This window comes from Convolutriloba macropyga, chromosome 2, assembly GCF_964194025.1.
Source record: "Convolutriloba macropyga chromosome 2, txConMacr16.3, whole genome shotgun sequence".
Lineage (NCBI taxonomy): Eukaryota > Metazoa > Xenacoelomorpha > Acoela > Convolutidae > Convolutriloba > Convolutriloba macropyga.
This window is the reverse complement of record NC_134469.1, coordinates 50,801,404-50,825,931: the sequence shown is the minus strand read 5'-3', so window position 1 is coordinate 50,825,931 and position 24,528 is coordinate 50,801,404. Positions and strand designations below refer to the sequence as shown.

At 35.3% G+C, this 24,528-nt stretch overlaps 1 protein-coding gene across 2 annotated transcripts in view; it reads right to left on the bottom strand.

Annotated features, from left to right (window-relative positions):
- Positions 1–6,687: 6,687 nt before the first annotated feature.
- LOC142335333 (uncharacterized) overlaps positions 6,688–24,528 on the bottom strand; it is a 79,206-nt gene continuing 61,365 nt past the window's right edge. For both annotated transcript variants that reach the window (XM_075383783.1, XM_075383784.1), the window contains exons 7-11: positions 21,829–21,925; positions 21,352–21,464; positions 20,621–20,863; positions 20,417–20,480; positions 6,688–6,868 (exon numbers count right to left, since the gene is read on the bottom strand). In XM_075383783.1, the coding sequence (XP_075239898.1) occupies positions 6,810–6,868; positions 20,417–20,480; positions 20,621–20,863; positions 21,352–21,464; positions 21,829–21,925 (576 nt within the window). In that variant the 3' untranslated portion in view covers positions 6,688–6,809. The remainder of the gene's footprint in view (positions 6,869–20,416; positions 20,481–20,620; positions 20,864–21,351; positions 21,465–21,828; positions 21,926–24,528) is intronic.

Sequence of the window (24,528 nt, the reverse complement as noted above, 5' to 3'; positions counted from 1 at the left end):
TAGCAAACCTTAGAAATGATTACGATCTAATGCAATACATGAATCAGTTTCAATCGTAAGTCAAACCTTTTTTGAGATCATATTGCAAAAAAAAGATTTGAAAAGAAATGGATCTCTCATTATTTAGGCGCCTCAATGCTCTCAGATTTAAAACAAAACAGATTAAATTTAATCTTCGAATCTGAAAACCCATTTTTAAAAAACTCAAAACTGTCTAGAAGATTAGGAAATGCTCAAAAAATCCCACTAAGGCTTTATGTTTAAAGAAGCAAATGTTTTATAGGTTGTTTTTTGGACAACGCTGTTTTTGGGATAAATTTGAAACTAAAACTGGATGAATTTCAAAATAATGTCAATTTAGTGGTGAATTAAATTACAGTAGAAGCCTATAGATAAAAATAAAGCAAGATTTCCCGGAACAAAAAAGACACAAATTTTCAAAATAAGTCATTTTAAACAAAAATATCTCTATAACCCACCTCAGTTTTTAGTGGGGTGTGAATAAGGTAGAATTTTAAAGTTTTTACTATATAGTATTAAAATAAAAGGTGCCTAAAAAAATATGAAGGTACCTTTCATCTGCTTTTGGTTTTAGGGAGAAGGATTCTGAGCGTTTCTGAAAAAGTCGAGGACGAGACATCCTTATGAAATAATAAATCTATTTTAGTACATGTGCCAAAAAAGCAGAGAATGAAAAAAATTCTTTTCCTGAATCAAATTTGCAAAATAAGGCATCCTTAAAAAAATTCAGGTTGAGTGAGTTTTTAATAATGCCATACTCATTCTAAAAGTTTTAAGCCAGGCTGGATCAAATTGTCGCTCAATTACGATTTGATGTTGTTTTCTTGATGAACAAAGTTTTACAACTATTCTTATTTTTCAGGGCACTTTTTCTACACTCATCTTCGGAACAAAGTATTTGGAAGAATAAATTTCTCGTATAGAAACTTTCTTTGAAAACACTATCACTTCAATAAAAAAAATAGGGGTCAAACTATTTCTGAAGAAAAACTTAGAAAACTGACACATTTGCAATATTTTGCAAATTTGCGCTCACACCCAATTTTTTTTCAAAAATTTTTTAAACTTGTACCAACTTGTTGAAAATTGATGGGTCTTCCAAAATTTCAAAAAGTTTTTCGATTTTTTTTCTGAGAGAAATCTGAAAAATTTATTCTTTTGCGAAAACTGAAATTTTAAAGCCAGAGGGGCAAAATTAGCTGGCGGAAGAAGAACAAAGTTGCAACAATAGTAGTTTTTCCAATTCAGAACCAGATTGTTAAATTTACTCCAAAAATTAGATGTAATTTCTTAATATTTGAAAGCCGGTCGTGATTTTGTCAATTGTTTTTAACATTTCAAATGGCCTATGGCTAGAATTAATTTCATTGAATAACCATTTTTGAAACGTATTTAAAAAAATCAAAAACTTGGACTGACCTTTTCTACCTAAAACATAACACTAAATTGCCAATTGAGGCTGCCACAGGCGGTCAAGGAAACCAAAAATTTAAAAAAAAAACCTTTTTTGATTGATTTTCTTCATTTTTGAAACAATTTTTGAGAAAAAAATTAATGAAATGCAATTACTATTAATATTGTTTTTCTCCCAAATGAGCACATGCAGTTTGCCCCAGGTTGAAAAATTGGTGATCACTCTTGTTGATGTAAGGAACGAATGAAAACAAATATTATATTTATAACAATTTTGCATTTTCCTCATAAATCTACATAAGTCAAACAAATTTTGCACGATCTCTCTAAAAGTCCAAAAGCTGTTTCTAGCAGTCTCCAAGTTATACATAATTCTGTTTATCAACACTTCCACTGAAAACCTTTTGATTCTTTTTTTCTTTTTTCTTCAAAATTAAATAAGAAGCATCAAATTTTTTCGAAACAGTTAATTTTATCTACCAAAATATTTCACTGGTAAGTTAGGTTAATTCAAGAATTCCTTGCACAGTTCAAGGATCCTTGCTTATATCCACCAATTTATGTTTAAAGTTCTGAAGTATATCTTTTTTGACATCAGTTAGCAACATCAAATTTGAGATTATAGCTAAGAAATTGTGGTTTTTAAATTGTCATTCCGTCTTTGCGTTCATTAAACTGATTAAACGTTTGCCAAAAATAAGTGGAACGTGTTATCTACTTCAGGTGGATAGAGTGTGTTACCGCCAAACTCAAAAGCTACGCAATTTTTTTTGTAAGAAATATTTCACAATATGTACGCAAAAGAATAGAGAACCTAGAGTATCTAAAACGTTTTTAAGACAGACCGTTTGACTCACTCGTGACTCTTTCAATTTGTTTGCAGTCAAAACTTTTTTGGTACATTAGCGTCTTCATTCATTCACATACAGAATGGGATTGTTTCTGAAGGAGGCGATGGAAGCTATCTAAAATCAAGCTTCTGTCGAAATGCAAGATTCCACACGAAAAATTGGGGTAAATAAAAATCTAATTTCTAAATGTAGCAAAACTAATACAATTATCTAATCTAAAATGATTAGTCTGTTTGGGTCGCAGAGTATTGGGTATCTAATCTTTGTGGATCTGTCCCATTTTGCAGTAGCTCCATCATTTGACCCTGATTCGTTACTTTGTCCTTGACACAGTACATGGTCATACTGTTGCAGCGATTCTTCTAACTCCTTTTCTGTAGTTTCTACGCCCGTGTAGTCTATATGATCGTTACTTTGGAGCGAAGATAATAAATTTGAAAAAGAGGTGTTACTTTTGTTGTGGTGATTTTGCTGATTAATTGATTGAGAATTTGATTGCCTCAGAATTTTCTTCTTAATTGCTATTTCTTTGTACCCTTGTTTCATGCTGTTCACTAATAATGGTATTTCTTTGTCATACAAATTGTTATTTAATCGCAATTCTGCTCGCTTTTCAACTTTCAATATCGGAGGCGACGCTTTTTTGGTAGCATACGCTTGCTTCAAATAAGAGATTGTATAATTTTCGTGGCCATAATCCGGCAACTTGTCAAATTTATCTAATTTATTAAAAATTTTAGTCCTCTTCGAAAGCAGAGGTTTGGGCATTGGAATTTGGTAGTCTTCTAAAATTGTGCTATCGGGGGTCAAAATTGAATCGTCAATTGTTTTCCCACAACGACTTAGCTCCTCCAAAATACCCCTCGGGAAATTCTCCTCAAAAGTAGGCTCTCGTACTTCTAGAACTTGTTCATCAAAATGCAACTCAACATTTTCAACCTGCAAAGGTGTGTGTTTAGCTTGATTGGTTACATCAGGGCTAATTTTACTGTTTAAGAAAGCCGGTTGCTCTGGTTTGTTTTTGTTCACGTTTATGATCATATCAGCACCGCTTTCATTGATTGAAATAATAGCAAAATTAGGTTCAGTTTCCAAGTCTGGCAGAAGGTCGACCTGTTCCGGTTGACCTTCAATAGTTTCCTCTACAGCGTAGTTGAAATCAAATTGGAGGTCAAAGGTCGAGTCAGGCGATCTGCAAATATCTCCAAAGCAGGCCACTACTCCATGTCCTTCTCTTGTGTAATGTGCATCTTCAGTTTTTGAATAAAACAGAACGCAATCATCGCAACATTGGTTCTGAAGTTGGTCCAAATGGGACCCGGTCAGGATTCGAACCCTTTTCTTAGCTTTCGGGATTTTCTTGATAACCTCCGGGGGCATCTTGTTAACTTCAATTATAGACGTCATAGTCGAAAACAGTTATTATATTAGCTCATTTGGAATGTAAATAATTAAAGGCAGTAATTGATAATTATCAGATAAACAAAATTCGTATTGTCAGTTCTTATAATTGAACAAGAAAAATTAAAATTTTTGATAGAGTAACACTGAAAATTTTGAAAACAAATTTGAGATAAATTCTAACGCCAGAATGATTTACTTCAAGATTTTGCTCGGATTTCAGTAAGGTCAAAAGAACGATCATTTTCGGTAACGAAAACCTTAATTGTAAATACCATCCACCTTCCGCCTACATGTTCCATGTTTATATTTTACAAAATTTTATAATTGAATTGTTGTTACCTTGGGATGGTTTTATGACTTGACTGCAGAGGATTTTATGGCGTTTGGAACGAGGGGAATTTGAATAGGACTTGACGACGCAAACAACAGAGGATTGTGTTGGTTGCCCAAGCAAATGGTAAACAAAATGAAACAAACCATCATAGAAATGGTGGCCATTTAATGATAGAATGCGTATTTGAAGACAGACGCATAAGAAGAAGAAGCCATTTTAGGCTATTTCATTTGCAACAAAGAGGACAGGCAATGTGTATTCCCACATAACAGTTCCAACACTTCATATGCAAAAAAATATTAAAATTTTATATTATAGGTTCCCCAAGACGCAAATCTAAAGATACTTATTTGAAAATAGTCTTTCTCTTACCAAGCCAGCATGTTGACCAGTAATACACCATTTTGCCAATTTCCAAGAGTTTTTCGCTATTCTGACTCTACATTTCACCATTAGCACCAATCCTTATACTTCGAGAAAGTTTAAAAGTGATGCTTTGACAATTTTTTTGTCCAATGTACACTTTGAAAGCAAACCAAAACTTCAAAAGCAAGGCAGAACATGACCCAACACAATAGGACAAGTGGCAATCAAACAATTGGTCTGAGGTGCTTTTTGTTTACTAGATTGCGCCAATCAATGAATAGAGGCATAGAAGTATGCTTAATCTCATTTTTAAACAAATAAAAAAATGATCATTTATTGTTCAATGAGAAAAGATACGAAAATTAACTGGTTTTAACATATCACGTAAAATAAGTCTTACCTTCTCGTTGAATTTGTTGCCCATGTTTTTAAACGCGTATATTCTATTGAAAAGTAGATGATGAAAAAAATAGCTAAATTGTGAAAACGAAAAGTTATAGAACATTCGAAAACTATTTTCTGGCAAGTCGCAGGAAAGTCGTGTCGTAATTCATTATGAGATTTCCTTTTTTAAATTTTTCTTTGTATGGAATAATTGTCAAAAACGTAAAATATATTCCTTGAAACCAATTCTAAATGACAAAGTTTTGATTTAAAGCTGATCCATGTTTTCCTGTTACCTACGCATATCTCTTGAAAAAAGGGGCCAGGGAAAAATATTTTACTTATTCGCTTGAGTCTTCAAGAATTACGCCTTGCCGTCATTATTTTAACCTGCAGTTTCCCTTACAAAATTTTCCGTTGATTATTTCAACTGTAGTTTTAATCGAAAGAAAATTTTTCATATCTTTTTTCTATTACTTACTCCATTCTCATCTTTTTGCTTATTCAAGATCTGCAGAGTAAAATTATTAATAATTGTGTCTATCAATAATATTTTTTCTTTCAGAAAATTAACTTCCTCAGAATATAAATAAAAATTTGTTTTAGACATTTAAAACCATGTTTCAAACGCCAATTTTTCTATGTTAGGGCAAGAAAAACTTGTTTTCGCTGTTTTTAACATATTCTGTTGGGTTAATAGGTAAATAAAAACGCAAACAAAAATGAATATGAAATTTTCAACTTTCGATATCATTATCAGATTTTTCACATGCATGTTGTATTTATTGAATCTGTTCTCCACTAGTTGTCTTTTCGTAAGTTTTAAATTTCTCATTACGATGTAACATGATATATCTTTATTTTCTTATTTGATAACTGCATATCTTTTCCTCTACTTAATGGTCTATTTGGAAGCGTCAAAAAGAGAAGAAAGCGACAAAATAATTAAAATTTTTAGACAACGCCCGTGCCGAACTGAAATTTTAAATCAGTACTGTGCCAATCTAAAAGCAAGTAATATGTTGGGTTTTCAGTACTGGGCAAGTTTGAATGCAAGTTTTTAAGTCTGGTAAGGCTTGGCCACAACTTGATAACCTTTTCAAGTTGATTCCCAAGTAAAAAAAAATTTCAAAAAATTTCTGATGGAAATTGTGAATATTGAAAAATTTTGTAACGTGCCGGGGAGTTAATGTTTAGTGACTGGCCCAGGGCCCCTGAAATCTGATATCGATTGATAACAGGGGTCCTAAGTTGGTCAAAAATGAACACGTGGAGGTCAAATGGGTACAAATTGTTTTTTTCGGCTATTTTCTACTTTTTTAAAAAAAATATATATTTTTGACGTTTTTAAGAACGTTTTTTGACTGCAAAGATTTTAATTAAGACTTTTCAGGTCTTGGCAAAGACTTGGATTCAGATTTGCAAGTCATGGCCACGACAAACAAAAGATTGACAATTGTAAAAAGTGACATGATCATAGCTCTGAAACAATACTGATATAAGACTTGCAACCAGACTTGCCCGGTACTGATATTGACTTGCCGTTATATTAGGGTAATCTTTCCTCAAGAAATAAGAAAAGGCTCAAAAAGTCTCTTCAAATATTGGTTGAGTTTTGGAGGGCTTTGCAATGGTATGACTTTTCATACTCTCTGCAAAAGATGCCCATTGGTCAATTATGTCTTGATGAAAAAGTAGGCTTGCTATAAAATTCCTAATCTCCCTACCATTGCGGCTATGTATGGGTTCATCACAAAAATCGTGGAAAGTTGAGCCATTAAATTTCTCACATATTTTTTTATTTATAGATTCCTTGATTACTCACATAAATCCCTTAAAGGTCACTTCACCGTTTTTAAAATTACCGATAGTTAAATTAGCTCTAAGCACTTAAACGGATAAAAATGAAGACAACAGTTTCTGGTAGCGTTTAATTGCAACTAAAATCTATAAGGCTATAGTGGTTATTAGATGGAGATGTTTGTTGTCTGAAAACCCGATATTCAGAACATCTGCACTCAAAATGTCTCTAGGCTTCATTTCTTCTTGCTCTTTCCCAATTTCTTTGTGAAGAAACGAGAGACTCGTTTGTGAACTAAAACAGTAGAAAATTATTATAAAATTTTTGGCTAATTATTAGATAACTAAACTGGAAGCACTTTCTGTGGGTCAGAAAATACGTGAACACTTATAAACTATACGCCTTAGGGCAATTTTGAAAAATGCAAGCTAGCGCGTTAGAAAAGAGCACAACGTAATAAAAAATACTCATAACATCGAGCTCAGGGGGTGTTTTCATTACACAAATTATACGGCCGAGAGCACTCTGATAACCAATCAACAATACACCACCAGTACAGAATGACATCATCACACAACCAAACCGCATCCCAAGGCAAACATACAAATAATATCAACTGGGATCTATAACTTGAGTCTAAAAATATTTTTATAACCTTGGCAGTGGTAATTTTTCTTTCTTTAAAGTCTTCAAAGGAGTGCCAACGTGCAATAATCCCTTCGGATTACTGCTTGGATTTTCCGAAAAAAAATTGTTAGACACCTGGCAAAAGACACCTGTCAATAGACACCTGTAAATAGACAAAGAATGTAGGGTTTTCGGAAAAATATAGCACACGTGTAATTAGTCGCAAAATGGAGGAATTTTTTGCAGTAAATTATAAGACACTTGAAAATAGACGCAGAATGCATATATTTTTCAGAAAAAATTAATAGGCACCGGTAAATAAACTGGAGGGTTTTATCCAAAAACAACTACAAGACACCTGGGAACAGACAACTGGTATTGGATACCTGCCAATAGACACCTGGTACCAGAACTTTTTGGCACATAACCAATTCTGACACAACCGCGGAATACTTTACGAAAATTCACTCTCTTAAGAACAACAGATTTTTTTGACTTTTAAACTGTCCATTTAGTTCTGTGCAATAATCAAATAGTTCTGTTTTCTGTACATTACATAGAGTATTGCAATGGCCTGGTTATCTATCAGAAATTAATACAGAAGTTTTTTTGGTTGAAATTGTTTAGGATAGCTAAAAACAAATTTTAGGTAAATACGAAATTGAAGTTTAATGAATTTAACAAATTGATTGACAATGGACTCAATAAGGATCAATTTTTTTTAAAAAAATTCACACTCAACCTTTACTAGATTATCCCACCCTTTTTTAATAATAGTCATCCTAAACAAACAAAAACATTGTGGTAAACGGGAGACCGATATTGTATTTTTCAACGTTTAGAACAATTTTAGCCGCTTTTAATTGCTATCAAATAAAAAAATTTAAATGGTTTTACATGCTCATAAACATTAAATTAGGCACAATTGCTGATTACAAATACAATGAGTGCAAAAAATTTATACATTCAACGCCGAATCGATTTTTGTTGATTGTGAAACAGAGATAACTAAATCGTGCAGCATAGTTATACAAAGCGGACACTAAGTTACACAGCTTGTATCTCAAGTTGGAGGTTAAAGTTTCGACAGTTTTGCAAAGACGGGTTGGGCAATTACCTTCAATTTTGTCCGATTATGCTAAAGTATCTATTTTTTGCAATATTGTTAGATTTTCAATGATCCCCAGTTTGCTAATGATGTGTTATATACCACCTCAGTATGATCTGAGATAATTGCAGAAGCACCTGCATACACAAAATTAATATGTAATCCAAGAGCAGGGAAAGAATGCAGCTTGAAATTGCTGAACAAATTTTAACAGCGATTGATCTAGACATCTTTCAATGAGAAGTGAAATAGGAAAAAGTCTGTTCTTCCCCAAATTTACAGGGCACCCTATTTCTTATCAATGCAACAACACTCGTGTGTTCAGCATGAAAAAATGTAACGGAGTTTTTGAAATATGAAAATAGCAGCAAGCTTGAGATCTCAGGCTGCAACTCCAATCATTCTCAAGCTATGTCACCCGGGCCGAGAATGTTCCCCAAAAGTAGCGCGGAAAACATTGTAACGAGTACAAAAAATTGTACCCCTATTTCTCCGCTAACTGAGGGTGGAAAATTGTAATTTTAAAAAATAATAGTTGGAGGAGGTAGTGAGGCTTGATCTCCTCATCATCCCCCGGATGAACATATTTCTTTCACTTTTTGCATTCACCATTGCGCCAGCTGATACTAGCAGTAGATGTTTCACTTTGTTTATAATGGTAAATGTGTAGGAGGGTAATTTTTTTATCAGTACACCCAAAGTTAAACTCTTTGCGAAGATTGTAAAAAAGAGTGTTGAATTCATTGTAAATACAGTGTAATTTTTTTTTAAGTTTACACTCTTTTCCCCGATAAACAGAAACAAACAAACTGGAATACGCATTACTTACTATTCTCCGCTAATAATAGGTTGATTCAGGGTGAAACCTCGGCCCAGGAGGGATAATCATGAGGATGACTTTTAAAACCGAATAATCATGAAGATGACAGAAAAAACTTAAATCGAAAAAAGAATTTACAAATATTGCATCACTTTGTTCAAAAGAGTAAATTTTGTTTTTTCTACATTCACTGGAGTGATGGGTTGGCAATTCTTCTCAAAAATAAAAGAAAATAAAAATTATATGAGTACGTTATTTTAAGATAAAAAAAATTCCATTTCCGCAAATTTCTATTGTGAAAAAAAGTTAGATGTGTTTTTAGAACGGGTCTTTGATCACATTTAAAAGAACTATGAAAAAAACTATTCAAAATTGACTCAACTACATTCTAATTATATATCTATATATATATATATATATATATATAAATATAAATATATATATATGTATATATAAATATAAATATATATGTATATATATATATATATATATATATATATATATATCTGTATATATATATATATATATATATATATATATATATATATATATAAAACAAGTGCTTTTGTTTGTCTGCGACTTAATTGTTTCATTATTATTAAAGTCGGAAGCAAATAGTCCGCAAGCTAAAAGCCGCAAGCTAAAAGATAATTGCGCTAAAAGCCCCCTTAAAACGGTATACCAGGACATAAGAAGAAAGCCGAAAGTTTTTGGCTGATTGCTGCTGCCACCGGTTTAATTCGGTTCTATTGTTAAATGGCTCAGCATTCACGTTAGATAATTTTTGTTGGAAAAAATTGGAAACAAGTTAATTTTAATGGACTGATTAATAGAACAAAAATGCGGTTTTTTGGGAACTGAAAAATTCAAAATAGTTCCTGCTCTGATTCTGTTTCAAAATTTAGCCGTCATTCCGTTAAAGATCTGAATTTTAAAAAAAACTTTATGTTTTCAGTACTTTTTTAACCTTCGAAAAAACTTGCTCCAAAGAATCTGTATTCAGAAAATTAACAAACATCGATTTACAGCGTCGGGTTTTGAGATCAAAACTAAGTTATACGCGGGGAAGCCTCTTAGGACGTTTTTCTTTGTTTATCTTTCAAACTATAGAAACTAAGTTTGCCTTTCTGGGTTTGGACAAAAGAATTAAGGACTTTCAGTAGAGTAAAGATTAATTTCACATGAGACGAGAAAAACAATTCTGTAAGGTCCTTTTTTATCTATTTGAAAACTGAAAATGAGTAGTTAAAACCAATAACAATGGTTTTTTGATGTCAAAATTTCATTACATCTGTTATCAAAATTTGTTGAACAAATGCGCTAAATTTCATTTAATTTTTTTAACAGATTACACAATACAGCAAAATAGAAAGCGTCATTTCTCGTCATTTTACTCACATATTCTCCAGACAACTAAAAGAGGCATTCAATTATTTCGTGTTTAAAAAATTAGTTAATCAATCATATGCTTGAAGTATCTCAGCTTAATTTATTTTTTGTTATCAAAATACAAAACAAAATTTTCCATCAGATAAAGGAACAAGCAAGTTTTGCCCCATTAGCGCACAAATATTGTTAGCATTAAATGCAAAGTACGGTTGTCTTTATAACTCAGCTTAAAAACTATATCTTAAAAACGTGTGATAGGAAATCTAAATTATTTAACGTAAAAATACATTATTTTGGTCTGCTCATTATTTTCGTCTGGTTATTTCGCCCTCCGTTGATATTCTAAAAATGGTTTTTGACTCCAAAATCGTTTTGATTCATTCATTTTGATAGGTTGTTTATTATTTTTTTACTTGCTGTTCCTTGAGTAGTAATTTAACTCAGTTTTCTGTAATAACTTTGCATATCAAGATTTTTGAAATTTGATGCATATTTGATTTTTTCAGAACAAATTATGAGTTTATTATTTTTTTCTCTTAGAACATAAACCTATTTAAGTGTTGAGGGCCTAAGATAAATATGAACTTAGACGCATATAATTGCAGAGAATTTTTTCCAAACTTTGGTTTTTGATCCGGCCGCAAGAGACTAAATTGGCCTTTATCTCTGATTAAGCTTGAGCTCCAATGTTGGTTTGATTAACAGAAACTCTAAAGAATTTACAGAATGTAGTCTCAGATCAGAGCGTACAACTCACGCCATTAACCTTCGGTTAAAAACCCAAGTTGAGGTCCCAGGCGTAAGTGACCTCTGATCAACCCAAGTCTAACGCACACGGTTTGTTTCCAGACCAAAATTAGAGTACAGGGTCTTGAAATTAGTTCGAGCGCAGATAAATCAGGATGTTGGTCTGATTTCGGTCTGATCAGAGGTCATTTCCGCCTGGGATTGTCTGATCAAGGGACATTTTCGAGCGCACTTAAGTGTGATCACAGATGATGGTCTGGATTCGGTCTGGACAATGGTAGCAAAAAAGTCTGGACAATGGTATGATTTCGGCCTGATTAGATGTCTTTTCCGTCTGGAAAGATCTGATCAGAGACAACTTTGAGCGTACACGGGGTTATGAGCGCTCTTTAGTTCTGATCAGAGGTCACTTTGTTCTGGAACGGTCACCTCCGTATGGGACCTCAACCTGGGAAGCCATGTCATCGCAGCCATATTTCGAACTTCATATTTTCGATAAGGATCGGGTAATTGTTCAGGCCCCAGCTTTGGATCATTTTCCATTTTTATAGGTCATCGAGATAAATTAATTTCACAAAGCATATATTTTTCTGGTTTATAGCATTTGTTTCAATTTTTAAGAGTTTTGATAAATAAATACTGCTTTAAATTTATTGGAGGACAAAATATTGGATATTTATTTCAAAATGTTTTTAGTTTACAGAATAATCAAACCTTGTGTTCAATTGAAGAGCTTAACTCAGGCTCAGTTGTCAAAATTAAGCAGGTTACGTACAGAACACCGATCAGATCTCGCTGATTGATTGGACTTTGGTGCCACTTATCCGCAAAGCCGTTACTAGACAGTTTATTTTGAGTAATTATGTTCACTTTACATCACTTATTTGCATTTGCAATGGCCAAAAAGAGCCTAAATTGTAAAAAATGGTTGAGGCATGAAACGCTGGAATGGTTGATGTGAGGTCAAAATCTGTAGAATTTTAATTGGCCGCTTATTCAGACAATGATCTGAACGAAGGTCACGCAGGTTTGATAGTCTAGAATAAAGTGACCCTCTTTAGCTGAACCATAATGACTTACTACTATTATATTCTTCTTCTTCTTCTTGGGCCATATCAATAGACAGCAGCAATCAAGAGTTCCGAACGCTTTGTACGTGGACTTGGAGCCCGTTCATCTCAGGATTTCATTCGTAAGCGTTTGTCTGCGCCGTTCACGAGTTCGATTCCCAATTATTATGCCTGTCTTCACCAGATGCTCTAGCTCCCCTCTTCTCATGGTATGTCCGAAAAAAATCACTTGTCAATTCCCTAGCCATTGAAGTAACAGTTTGCGCCTGATCGTCTTATTAAGGACTTCAACGTTCGTTGTTTTAATTTTCCATCCAATCCTCTCCATTCATCTTGGGAACCACTTTTCCGCGGCTTCAACTTGCGCTTGTTTCAGCTTTCATAAGCGCACCTGATTCGGAGAATTACAGAGGGATTGGAAAAACATACCATCCGAGGACGCGACAACGTAACTGGAGAGGCATCTTGATGTCGCAATAGAATCATTTTCATCTACAAGAAATCTTGTATAGCAATCGCCATTCGAGTTGAAATGTCTTTAGTGCACCGTCCATCCGAACTCATAATTTATCCTAGATTTTTATAGGAATCTACCTTCTCAAACTGGGCACCATCAAAAGAACTCCATATTTGTCATCACGCCTCTTGTCTCTGGATATTTTTATGATTTCATTTTTCTTAATGTTGATTTCTATTTCAAATTCCTTGCACTTGTCATTGACTGCGTTTATTTTGAAAACCTTCATGGGAGCTCACTTTCAAGACGAAGCCATCAGCATACCGAATCTCTGTCAGGTTTTGACCATGCATCAATACTCCGGGTAGTTGATTCAGGGAGCGCAAAATTAATTCCGGTTAAAAATTGAACAAGTCAGGTGACATCAGGCATCATTGTCTTGCCTCTTACTTGATCCGAATAGGGTCTGGGAGTTGATTATTGTATCGTGTGGTTATGTTTTGCTCAAAATAGAAATTTTGCACTTGTCTGATGTGTTTTTCCATTATTTCATGAACATCTAGTGTTTCAAAGATTATCATATGCTGAACATTACAAAAAGCTTTTCTGTGGTCTACACAACAGAAGTACATTTCCTGATTTAAATCTATCAATCATTTGCAGAGCATTCTAATGAGAAAAATGGCGTGGTGGGTTCCTCCTCCTTTGTCAGAAAAGAAACCGAATTGGTTCATGTTGATTTTTGTGCGGATTTTTGTATTCGTCGAATTAGCACTTTCAATCTTTATAACTTGGCTTTTGACGCTAATGGACCTCTAATTTTCAGATTCCATTGATTTTGGAGATTTTGGAAGAAGAATGAATTTGATTTTTTATATCTTATGGAATCTAACAAGTTAGCAATGTATTCTTCCCATCGTTTAATATTATCTTGCCGATCAAGCAGCTTTCATCCTTGGTTGGACATCACGACTCCTGATCAAGAAGTTGTTCCTCAATATTCACCTATGACTTGACTTATCTGTTGTTTTTCTAGCATTCGCTTGGATCGGTGGTGACGAATTGTTCGATTTCGTGACATTTCTGGCCAAGGTATTCACATTTCTCCTTCTGATATCTTTTAGCGTTCTTGTCGAATAGGGCATACCTAAGAGGTCTTCTAGTGCCGGTCTTCTAGTTTCCAGATCTTCATTCTTGCTTTGGCACATGTGATTTTTGTAACTGTACACAGACTTGCTTGAATGATGTCTAATTCAGTTTCTGTTTCAACTTGAGGTCTCGAAGGCTCTCTCTGCTTTCTCTTTCAACATTGTGGAGCTTTCTTTGGAGAATTGACCGTAATCAAATCTTTTTTCGAATATTTATCATAGCCTTCATCGATCATATTCTGAGCTATATTGTTGATTGTAAAAACTGATACAAAATTTGTTAGAATTTCGATCAAACTATAGTCTTAAACTTAGTGAGAATTAGAAAGAAAGTTTGACTTACCAGATTAGAAAGACAAGCAATTTGATTTTGATCAAAGAAATTATATAAATGAATCGTCAAGAAATGGTGCTGAGAATCAATATTCGGTTCAAATTGGTGAACCTAGATAACTATTATTAGAGTTAGATTAATTGATGTAAAATCTTCCCAGCATGTATTAAATGATGATGATATCTCCGGAAGTGTGAATGAATTCTCAGAAAAGTGCAAATGCATTCCATTTATGGTTCCCTTTGCGACTGATTTGCAGAAGCAAACCATATTGGGTAACCTTTGCGACCCCCACTATAAATCACGGTGCTAAGATTAGTTTTGTATCTTGACTTTTTCACACTGATAATGGATATATATACAGCTGATTTTTGAGTCCTTTTTCATCCCCAAATTCAAATCACCATCTTGATCTTATAATCAGATCTCTCCTGTAAATCTCTAAATTCTACTGTAAAATATCATTTTGTTATTCTCTCATTTTTGAGAAATTAATTCTTTTACTTAGTTAAAAACGCTTTTTATTCCGCTTGCGAAAGTCCATAACCCAACAGGTTATGGGCCCAGCAATTTTTTAAGTCATAAAATTAATTTCCAAAACAAAACTAATTTGTTGTTGACAGTCATAATCCTTTTCTGCTTAGTACCTTTTCTTTTCACAACTGTTTTGCCTGCTCAAACTTCAATGGATCAACAGACAGTGAAGCTGCTGACCTACACAGGAAAGGCACAGGACTTTCCAATCTGGAGCACAAGATTTGTGGCGATGATGCAGACGAAGGGACTCTACAAATCACTACTGGGGACAGAGGAGCAACCCAATGAGCCTGCGCCACTGGCCAATGGGGCAACCAATGATGAAAAGAAGAACCACAAGGTGCAGAAGGATGCATATGAGAAGGAAGTTGCAGACATCAAGGAGAAACGGAACAATGTGTGGTGCCATCTGGCACTGACTCTAGATGCAACAACCCTCATGCTGATGAGACATGACTGTGTGGGAGATGACGGCATTGGAGATGGAGCAAAGGCTTGGAAGCTTTTGCAAGAGAGATTTCAGAGTGTGGAGACGCCGACAGTGGTGACTTTAGTGGCACAGCTTGCTCGACTGTAGCTCGAGGATTCTGAGGATTTGGACAGCTTCTTCATCAGAGGACAGGAGTTGCTCACAAGGCTACAAGAAGCAGGGGAAGCAGTCTCAGAGACCCTCTTCAACGCCTTGGTCCTCAATGGTCTGCCAATGAGGTATGAAAGTTTTGTAATACAGGAAAGCTTCAACCCGGCAACGAACTTCACAGAGTTGAGAAAAAGGCTGCAGAACTTTCATGAGAGCACGGTGCAGAGACACAAGGGACAAAGTGGTTCAGTGGCACTGGCAGTGAAGCGTGACTTCAAGACTCACTGCTTTGTGTGTGGGATCCCTGGACACTTTGCCAAGGACTGCAGGAAGAAGGAGACAGCACAATGCAGCAAGTGTGGTGAGAAGGGTCACCTAGACAGGGCATGCAAGAGACAAAAAGATGGAGGCAAACATGAGTCAGTGGCAATGGGTCCAACATTGGCTACACCAGACGAGGAATGCTGGGCAGCTCTTACCCAGTGGAAGACAGCAGGCATGCTAGTGGACAGTGGTTGTACAGATCACATAGTGACGAACATCGATGCGTTTCTGGACTTTGTGCCCATTCAATCAGTGGTCAGAAATCCCAACGGAGAGGCTTCCAGAGTGGTGGACAGAGGCTGTGTGAGGATCAGCATACCCTCAAACAAAGGGGAATTCCAATGCGAACTCAAAAATGTTCTGTGTGTGCCGGACTATTCTTCAAACCTCCTATCAGTCTCAAGATGCACGGAGTGGGGACATAGCTTCACTTTCGAGAGAGGAAACAGCTGCATGAAACTCCAGAAGGGAACTCGGGTAAAACTAACACAAGAAAATAATTTGTTTTACTTAACCTGCAGCGTTCTAGAATTCAAGATGAGTTCCAACAGCGTAAAACTTGACACTGCAAGGAAGTGGCACAGACGATTGGGTCATTTGAATCAAGCGGATGTGGTCAGGAATGCACCAGAGACAGTGGGGGAACTCGATGATGTATGCAATGTGTGTGCATTGGCCAAGATCACAAAGACTCCAGTACCAAGAGTGGCAGAGACCCAAGCAGAAGAGAAGCTGGAGAGGGTGTTCACAGACGTGATGGGACCTTTCAGAGTAGAGTCACTGTCAGGGTTCCGGTTCTGCATAGTGTTTGCAGACCAATACACGAAGTTTTTGTTTGTGGACTTGCTTAAGGCAAAGAGTGAAGCACTGGCCAGCCTGAAGAAATTTGTTCTCAGTGTGGGGACGCCCAAAAAGCTGAGGCAAGACAATGCAAAGGAGCTTCTCTCAGAGCAGTTCAAGACGTACTGCTTGGATGCAGGCATTCTACAGGAAAAGACCATACCAGAGACGCCACAACAGAATGGGTTAGCTGAGAGGTGCAACAGGACACTGCTGGAGATGGCAAGATGTTTGCTCATTTACTCAGGACTTCCCAAGATGATGTGGGGAGCAGCAATTCTTCACGCAGCAAGGATCAGAAACTTGGTTGTGAGACGAGGAGAAGAAAAATGCCCAGCAGAGCTGATGAGAGGTGTAAAACCTAAGCTTCCAATTAGTATATTATCTATTTTTGGTTGCACAGTCTTCATGAGGAAGAGGGACAGAGAAGTCAGCAAACTTGAACCCAAGGCACTGGAAGGAAAGTTTGTGGGTTACACTGAAGGAGAAAACGGATACCTGGTGTACATACCCAACACACGCAAGGTGATGGCAGTTCGAGATGTGATCATCAAGGAGTCTGAAGTGGGCTCAATCCCTGACAACAAAGAAACGGCGGACCTACTAGATGATGGGTCGGAACTGGGAATCTGGCACCCAGATGATGGTCATCAAGATGATGACAACAGAGACAGACAGGACACATCTACTGCAATAAAGGAGGAGTGGCATGACGCAGGGAGCGTGAATACTCAAGAAACAACACTGAGACAAAAGGCGTCGGATGTTGGAGAAACAGCACTAGATGAAGGATCTACTGCAACAAGAGGGAGTCACAGAGACTCAGAGTCACTAGAAGACAGTGACACAGAAGACTTCTCACAGTTAGAGACAGTTGGCTTCAATGAAGATGCACTGGAACACGCGGACAGAGCAGAGCCCAGACGAGGGACACGAGCAAGGAATGTTCCGCAATTTTTTGGAGAAGTCAGGACCCATCTTGCTGTGACTGAGGGCGACTATGTGGAACCCAAAACAGTCTACGAAGCCAAGCAAGGTGACAATTGGGACCAGTGGCACCGGGCAATGAAGGACGAGGTCAAGGCACTCCAAGAAAACGAGACTTGGAACCTAGTGAGACCACCCACAGACAGGGACGTCATACCGGGCAAATGGGTTTACAAAGTGAAATTGGGACCCAGTGGTCAAGTGGACAAATACAAAGCGCGCTATGTGGCGAAAGGCTTCAAACAAGTGGAAGGACTGGACTACTTTGAGACTTTTGCGCCTACCTGTAAGCCAGAAACATTCAGGATTCTACTTCAGCTATCAGCGAAGCAAGGCCATGTGATGCACCAATTTGATGTCAAGACTGCTTTCCTGCACTCACCAATCGAGGAAGAAGTGTATCTGGAACAGCCACAGGAGTTTGTAAAACGCGGATCAGATGGGGAGAAGTTAGTATGTCGACTAAATAAATCAATTTATGGTTTGAAACAGGCTGCTAACAACTGGTACAAAGAGCCGGCAAACTTCCTACTGAGACAGGGGTTCACCAGAAGCAGGAACGATCACTGCTTGTTCGCAAGATCAGAAGCAGAGGATCACACCTTCATCTTGGTCTGGGTTGACGACATCATAGTAGCATCAAGAAGTATGACAGTGGTCTCTGATGTCAAGAAAGCACTAGAAGCAACCTTTCACATGGAAGACAGAGGGAGACTACACTGGTTTCTGGGTCTAAGAATCAGACGAGAAGAGGGCAAAGTCACAGTCGACCAAGAACGCTACATAGAAACAATGCTTGAGCGGTTTCAAATGGATCAATGCAAACCCTCAAGAACTCCAGCTGATTTGAATTTGAAACTTCAGACAGCACAGAACGGAGACGAAGAAGTGGACCAGAGGATCTACAGAAGCTTGGTTGGATCACTTCTGTATCTGGCCAAACAGACGAGGCCAGAAATCATGTTCACAGTCAACATTCTGTCCAGACACATGAATGCAGCTACCAATCAACACTGGATGTGCGGAAAACGACTTCTGCGATATCTTCAAGGTTCAAAAGGTTTAAAACTTACTTACACAAAAGAGGCTAGTTATGATTTAGTGGGGGAAAGTGATGCAGACTGGTCTGGAGACGTGAACGACAGAAAATCAACAACGGGCTATTACTTCAAGCTCAACGGACGTGGCGCAGCACTCAGCTGGGGTGTCAAGAAGCAGGCCACAGTTGCTCTTTCTTCATCAGAAGCAGAATATCAGGGCATGGCAGCAGCAGTTCTAGAAGCACTCTACCTGAAACAACTTCTAGAGGATTTTGGCATCCAACAGAAACGTCCAATAGCAATTGGAGAAGACAACCAAAGTTGTATCAGACTCTGCCAAAACCCAGTCATGCACAAAAGGTGCAAGCACATCGAAACAAAGTTTCACTTCATCCGGGACAAAACGGAGGATGGGACTATTTCAATTCATTACGTTCCTACAGACAAAATGGCAGCGGACATCTTCACAAAGTCCTTACCCGTTTCGAAAGTGGAAACATTCAGAGCAGTTTTGATGGGAACAGACTCTACGCAATCAGCTCAAGTCTGAGTGGGGGTGTTAGAATTTCGATCAAACTATAGTCTTAAACTTAGTGAGAATTAGAAAGAAAGTTTGACTTACCAGGTTAGAAAGACAAGCAATTTGATTTTGATCAAAGAAATTATATAAATGAATCGTCAAGAAATGGTGCTGAGAATCAATATTCGGTTCAAATTGGTGAACCTAGATAACTATTATTAGAGTTAGATTAATTGATGTAAAATCTTCCCAGCATGTATTAAATGATGATGATATCTCCGGAAGTGTGAATGAATTCTCAGAAAAGTGCAAATGCATTCCATTTATGGTTCCCTTTGCGACTGATTTGCAGAAGCAAACCATATTGGGTAACCTTTGCGACCCCCACTATAAATCACGGTGCTAAGATTAGTTTTGTATCTTGACTTTTTCACACTGATAATGGGTATATATACAGCTGATTTTTGAGTCCTTTTTCATCCCCAAATTCAAATCACCATCTTGATCTTATAATCAGATCTCTCCTGTAAATCTCTAAATTCTACTGTAAAATATCATTTTGTTATTCTCTCATTTTTGAGAAATTAATTCTTTTACTTAGTTAAAAACGCTTTTTATTCCGCTTGCGAAAGTCCATAACCCAACAAAATTTAAATTATGTATTATAAAATATTACAATATTGATTTAAAAAACGGCGGAATTTTCAAGTATCTTCTACGCTGTTACGGTTTTCGCTGTTACGCAGTTACGTTTTTCTTTATAAAAATTTTGAGCTGTTTCGTTTCAAAGGCAAGTTAAAGATATCATATAGAATTGAAGTAATTTGAGCATGTTAGATATAAATTTTAAGTTGGTCTGAGGTCAGGCTATAGTCTGTCACAAAAATCATTTGCATTGAAAATTGGTTGCAATCCCGATCGTGTCAGTTAACCTTTTGCACTTTTTGCTTATTGTTGCTTATAATTTTTTTGGTTTAGTGTTTTCTTTTCTTAGTTCTGCGCCCAACTGACCTATCATAATATTAAATGAAAGACTCACTTAGGCATTTCACAAACACAGTTTTTTTTCCTGTTCAAAAAGTTCAAACACAAAAAGTATTTTGCTGGCAAAGTTTTATTCATATCTATTTTACTCTTCAATATTTTTAATTGGAAAATAAAGAGATATTTGCATGTAATTTATCGGAATTTTGTGTGTGCAGTAAGCAATTTTGAGAAAATATTACTGGTAATTTTTTTCTTGCACTCCACTTACTTTTACACTGCGCAGCAAACTTTACATACATGTCATTTAGAGTGTAGCAGAGAACTTACAGGCTTTCTGTTTTTTAGTGTAACCATTCTCGACTCCACGCACATCGTCACCATTCACTGATTCCTGAAAATAACAGACTGCATTAATGGCAAATTTTGCTGCCCAGAGTTTTTATTTTATAGCGGCGGCCATGCCGTGATCAAGCCAGCACATTTTGTTCAAAATGTCAAATCTTTGATGCGTTTAATAACTGGTAAACTTGCCACAAAATCCCACTGGAAGTCATTGTTCATCATCTGCTGGTGTTGGATCATACATTGCCAGAGAGCATTGATGTCAGACTGGTACATGATCAGCGAGTTTTGGTACTTGACAAGCTGGTCTTGGATACTAAGCAGGTCCTCCCTTGTCTTTTTGGCCACATTCTCACGAGACATGACGTCATCGCCTGACCTTGCCCACCTGACTTTCAGGGACTCCATTAGCTCCAGATACGACTTGGTGACCTGAAAATAATTATTCTTTTTTCACCGCTAAATTCACTGGATTTCTTATTAACAATAAGGGCATTTGTCTATCACATCAACACATTATTCTCAGTCATCCAGTTTCAATGATGAGTCGAGCAATAGTTGCTAAAAAAGAAATCAAAAACCATCCGAAAACTTTCCAAAAAATTCACTGAAACATTGAGAAGAGCTGATTTTTATCTTAAAAATCTTTTAAAAAGTAATTTAGATATTCAGTTGATTCCTTATACATAATTACGCATTGAATAATCATCAAGAAAAACCATAATGGGTGTTGAAAACATCATATTTTGGTTGTATTCGATTATAAGGTATTAAAGTTATGTAAAATTAAATGGTGTCTTTTGCTCAATTTTTGTACACTTTCTTTGTGTATATTATGCTCCACAATATTAAAGATATTAATTGTTTGGCTACTTCGAATACTAAAACAGAAGATTTGAGAATTGGTTTTTTCGACAGACCTGAGCTTGCATGTGAGAAAATGTGTGTAAGAATGTGTCGACATCGTCAACTGCTGTAGCTTTCTCTGGTCTGTGTTCAAAGGATGGTCTCGCACTACTCGTCGAAGCCTCTTCTGGGAAGAAAGCACAAATTTAGTTCAACCAACAGAGGCGTCACCTTTCTCATAATATACGCAAGTTTTACAAAAAACTTTCTTTCGTTGTTGGGCTAGTATTTTACTAATAAAAATGTTGCGTCAAATTTTACATAAGATTTAACAATTTAGCAAAATTTTCAAATATTGCAAGATTTATGCGATGAGTTTTGCTGCCTTTTGTTTTTTTATTAATTTCTACTAATTTTCGACTTTCTTCGATCTTAAAGTATAAACCCAACTCTGTCCACGGATTTTTGGCAACCATTTTATCAGGAGAGAACTTTTCCAGGTATATTTTATGTCTAGCTGAAAGTTGGTTGTAAAAGGTGTCAGTACTCACGTAGGCTCTGTTTGAACTCTTCTAGTAGCTTTTTGAAGTCCTTTATTGATTCGTTTTTCTGCATCAACACTCTGAAATCAGGATCCGTGTCAAATATCTGAACAAAAACAGGGAAGTGTAGCTGAGTGCAACTAGGAGAAACCAAAATAGTGTTCTGTATACCTAAAAATTTTATAAAATATCTGATCTCTAAAATTTCATATTCCTCATTAGATTTTTGGCCTTATTTAATGTCATCTGCGAATCTGCTCTTTTACTTACAATTTCTTGGTTTTAAGATGCGCCTAGAATTTTGAAATCTTTTAAATTATTTTCCCCGAATAGCTGCTTTCAGGGAATATTAACCTTAAACGTTACAAAAGCAATTATAAATGAGCTAGTTTTGTTTCCAAAGTCTCAACTTAAATCAAAGAGCAATTTTATTCCGTTAGTTATTCTAATGAAAGCAAAAAAAATGGTCTGTTCGTTATCCAGAAGAACAAAAATCTTGTTATCTAGTCTTTTCTTTTCAACAACTAGAATAGGGTACGCAGAAATTATATCATAAATATAGAATCGTTACCGAAACTTAAAACAAATTAATCAGATTCTTTCAAAGATAGATACTTATGAAATTATCGAGTAATTAGTGTTTACAAATCTGCGTTTGTGCACATAATGATCAAACCAAAACCATCCAATTATTAACAATGTTGAAAAACAAATATCTAAAAATCCTGTTAGTTGTATCTGGATAATAACGCTACATACATATATGCATCATACAAAAATTTGCCAGTTACGCTACATACATATATGCATCATACAAAAATTTGCTAGTTTTTATACTATATAGGATGTATGATGATTTAATGAACGAACGTAGCGTCTTGCTATCGAAAAAGAGGCATGCAAAAATTGTATTCTCTATTAATTATCCAGAAAATTTATTTTGTGGTGTGATACTTTCAAGAGGCAAAAATTCATTTTAAGATTTGAGAAAAAGTGAATCACTTCTATTTCTTTCCTATAAAAGAAGAAAACCGACCAATATGATAAACATACAATAACACACTTAATAAACTTATCTGTCAATTTTTAAAACACATTTCTGGAACGAGGTGCTTTTTTGAGAAATTTTTGTTTGTTCATCTGATTAATAATTTTTTTTACAAAAAGAGACCCAAGTAACCTAAACAGTAACAATTTCATGCAAGATTTTTCAAAAAAAGATCCCTTAAAAAACAAAAATAATTAAATTTTTTAAGCGAACTTAAAGATGCAAATAATTAAAAGAGAAATGTATAATTTTAATCCCATTCATGGAATACTTTTTGGTATTAAGAATATTATACAAGCCAAATTGTTTGTCAACGTAATTTTGAGAATTTTTTTGGAAATATACAGTTTAGAAAGTTTAATAAAGTTTTTTTTGTTCAAAAAAACCTTTATAAAATTAAATGATTCTGGAAAAAAATGATTCTGGTTGCGTGAAACAAATCCGTTTAACTAATTACAGTCAGTCACTATTTCTTCAATAGCAGAAGGAGAAACAACAATTTTGCCTGAAGGATGTTTGCATCATTTTTTTCTTTTTCTGTTGTTCAGAAACCATAGTTATAATTGAATACACTATCTTGGGAGTGAAAAAATCTCTACCGTTTGCGTTCAAATACAAAGTCAAGAATAAAGTAGACAAATTAAATTCTAGGTCACGATTAAATATTTCACATTTAATTTCGCACATTAAATTTAAATACAAAAATTCATAATTGTTTAGGTTACTTGGGTCTCTTTTTGTAAAAAAATTATTAATCAGATGAACAAACAAAAATTTCTCAAAAAAGCACCTCGTTCCAGAAATGTGTTTTAAAATTTGACAGATAAGTTTATTAAGTGTGTTATTGTATGTTTATCACATTGGTCGGTTTTCTTCTTTTATAGGAAAGAAATAGAAGTGATTCACTTTTTCTCAAATCTTCAAAATGAATTTTTGCCTCTTGAAAGTATCACACCACAAAATAAACCGACCAATATGATAAACATACAATAACACAATTAATAAACTTATCTGTCAATTTTTAAAACACATTTCTGGAACGAGGTGCTTTTTTGAGAAATTTTTGTTTGTTCATCTGATTAATAATTTTTTTACAAAAAGAGGCCCAAGTAACCTAAACAATTATGAACTTTTGTATTTCAATTTAATGTGCGAAATTAAATGTGAAATTGTTGGCAAATCAAAAGGCAAAATTGTTGTTTCTCCTTCTTCTGCTATTGAAGAAATAGTGACTGACTGTAATTCGTTAAACGGATTTGTTTCACGCAACCAGAATCATTTTTTTCCAGAATCATTTAATTTTATAAAGGTTTTTTTGAACAAAAAAAACTTTATTAAACTTTCTAAACTGTATATTTCCAAAAAAATTCTCAAAATTACGTTGACAAACAGTTTGGCTTGTATAATATTCTTAATACCAAAAGTATTCCATGAATGGGACTAAAATTATACATTTCTCTTTTAATTATTTGCATCTTTGAGTTCGCTTAAAAATTTAATTATTTTTGTTTTTTAAGGGATCTTTTTTTGAAAAATCTTGCATGAAATTGTTACTTAAGAATTAATTTCCGTTAAGCTGGATATCAATATCTGTAAGACTTCAAATTTTTTTTATGCAGCCTCTCAAGGGTAAACCATACAGCTCAGATCTATCAATTCGG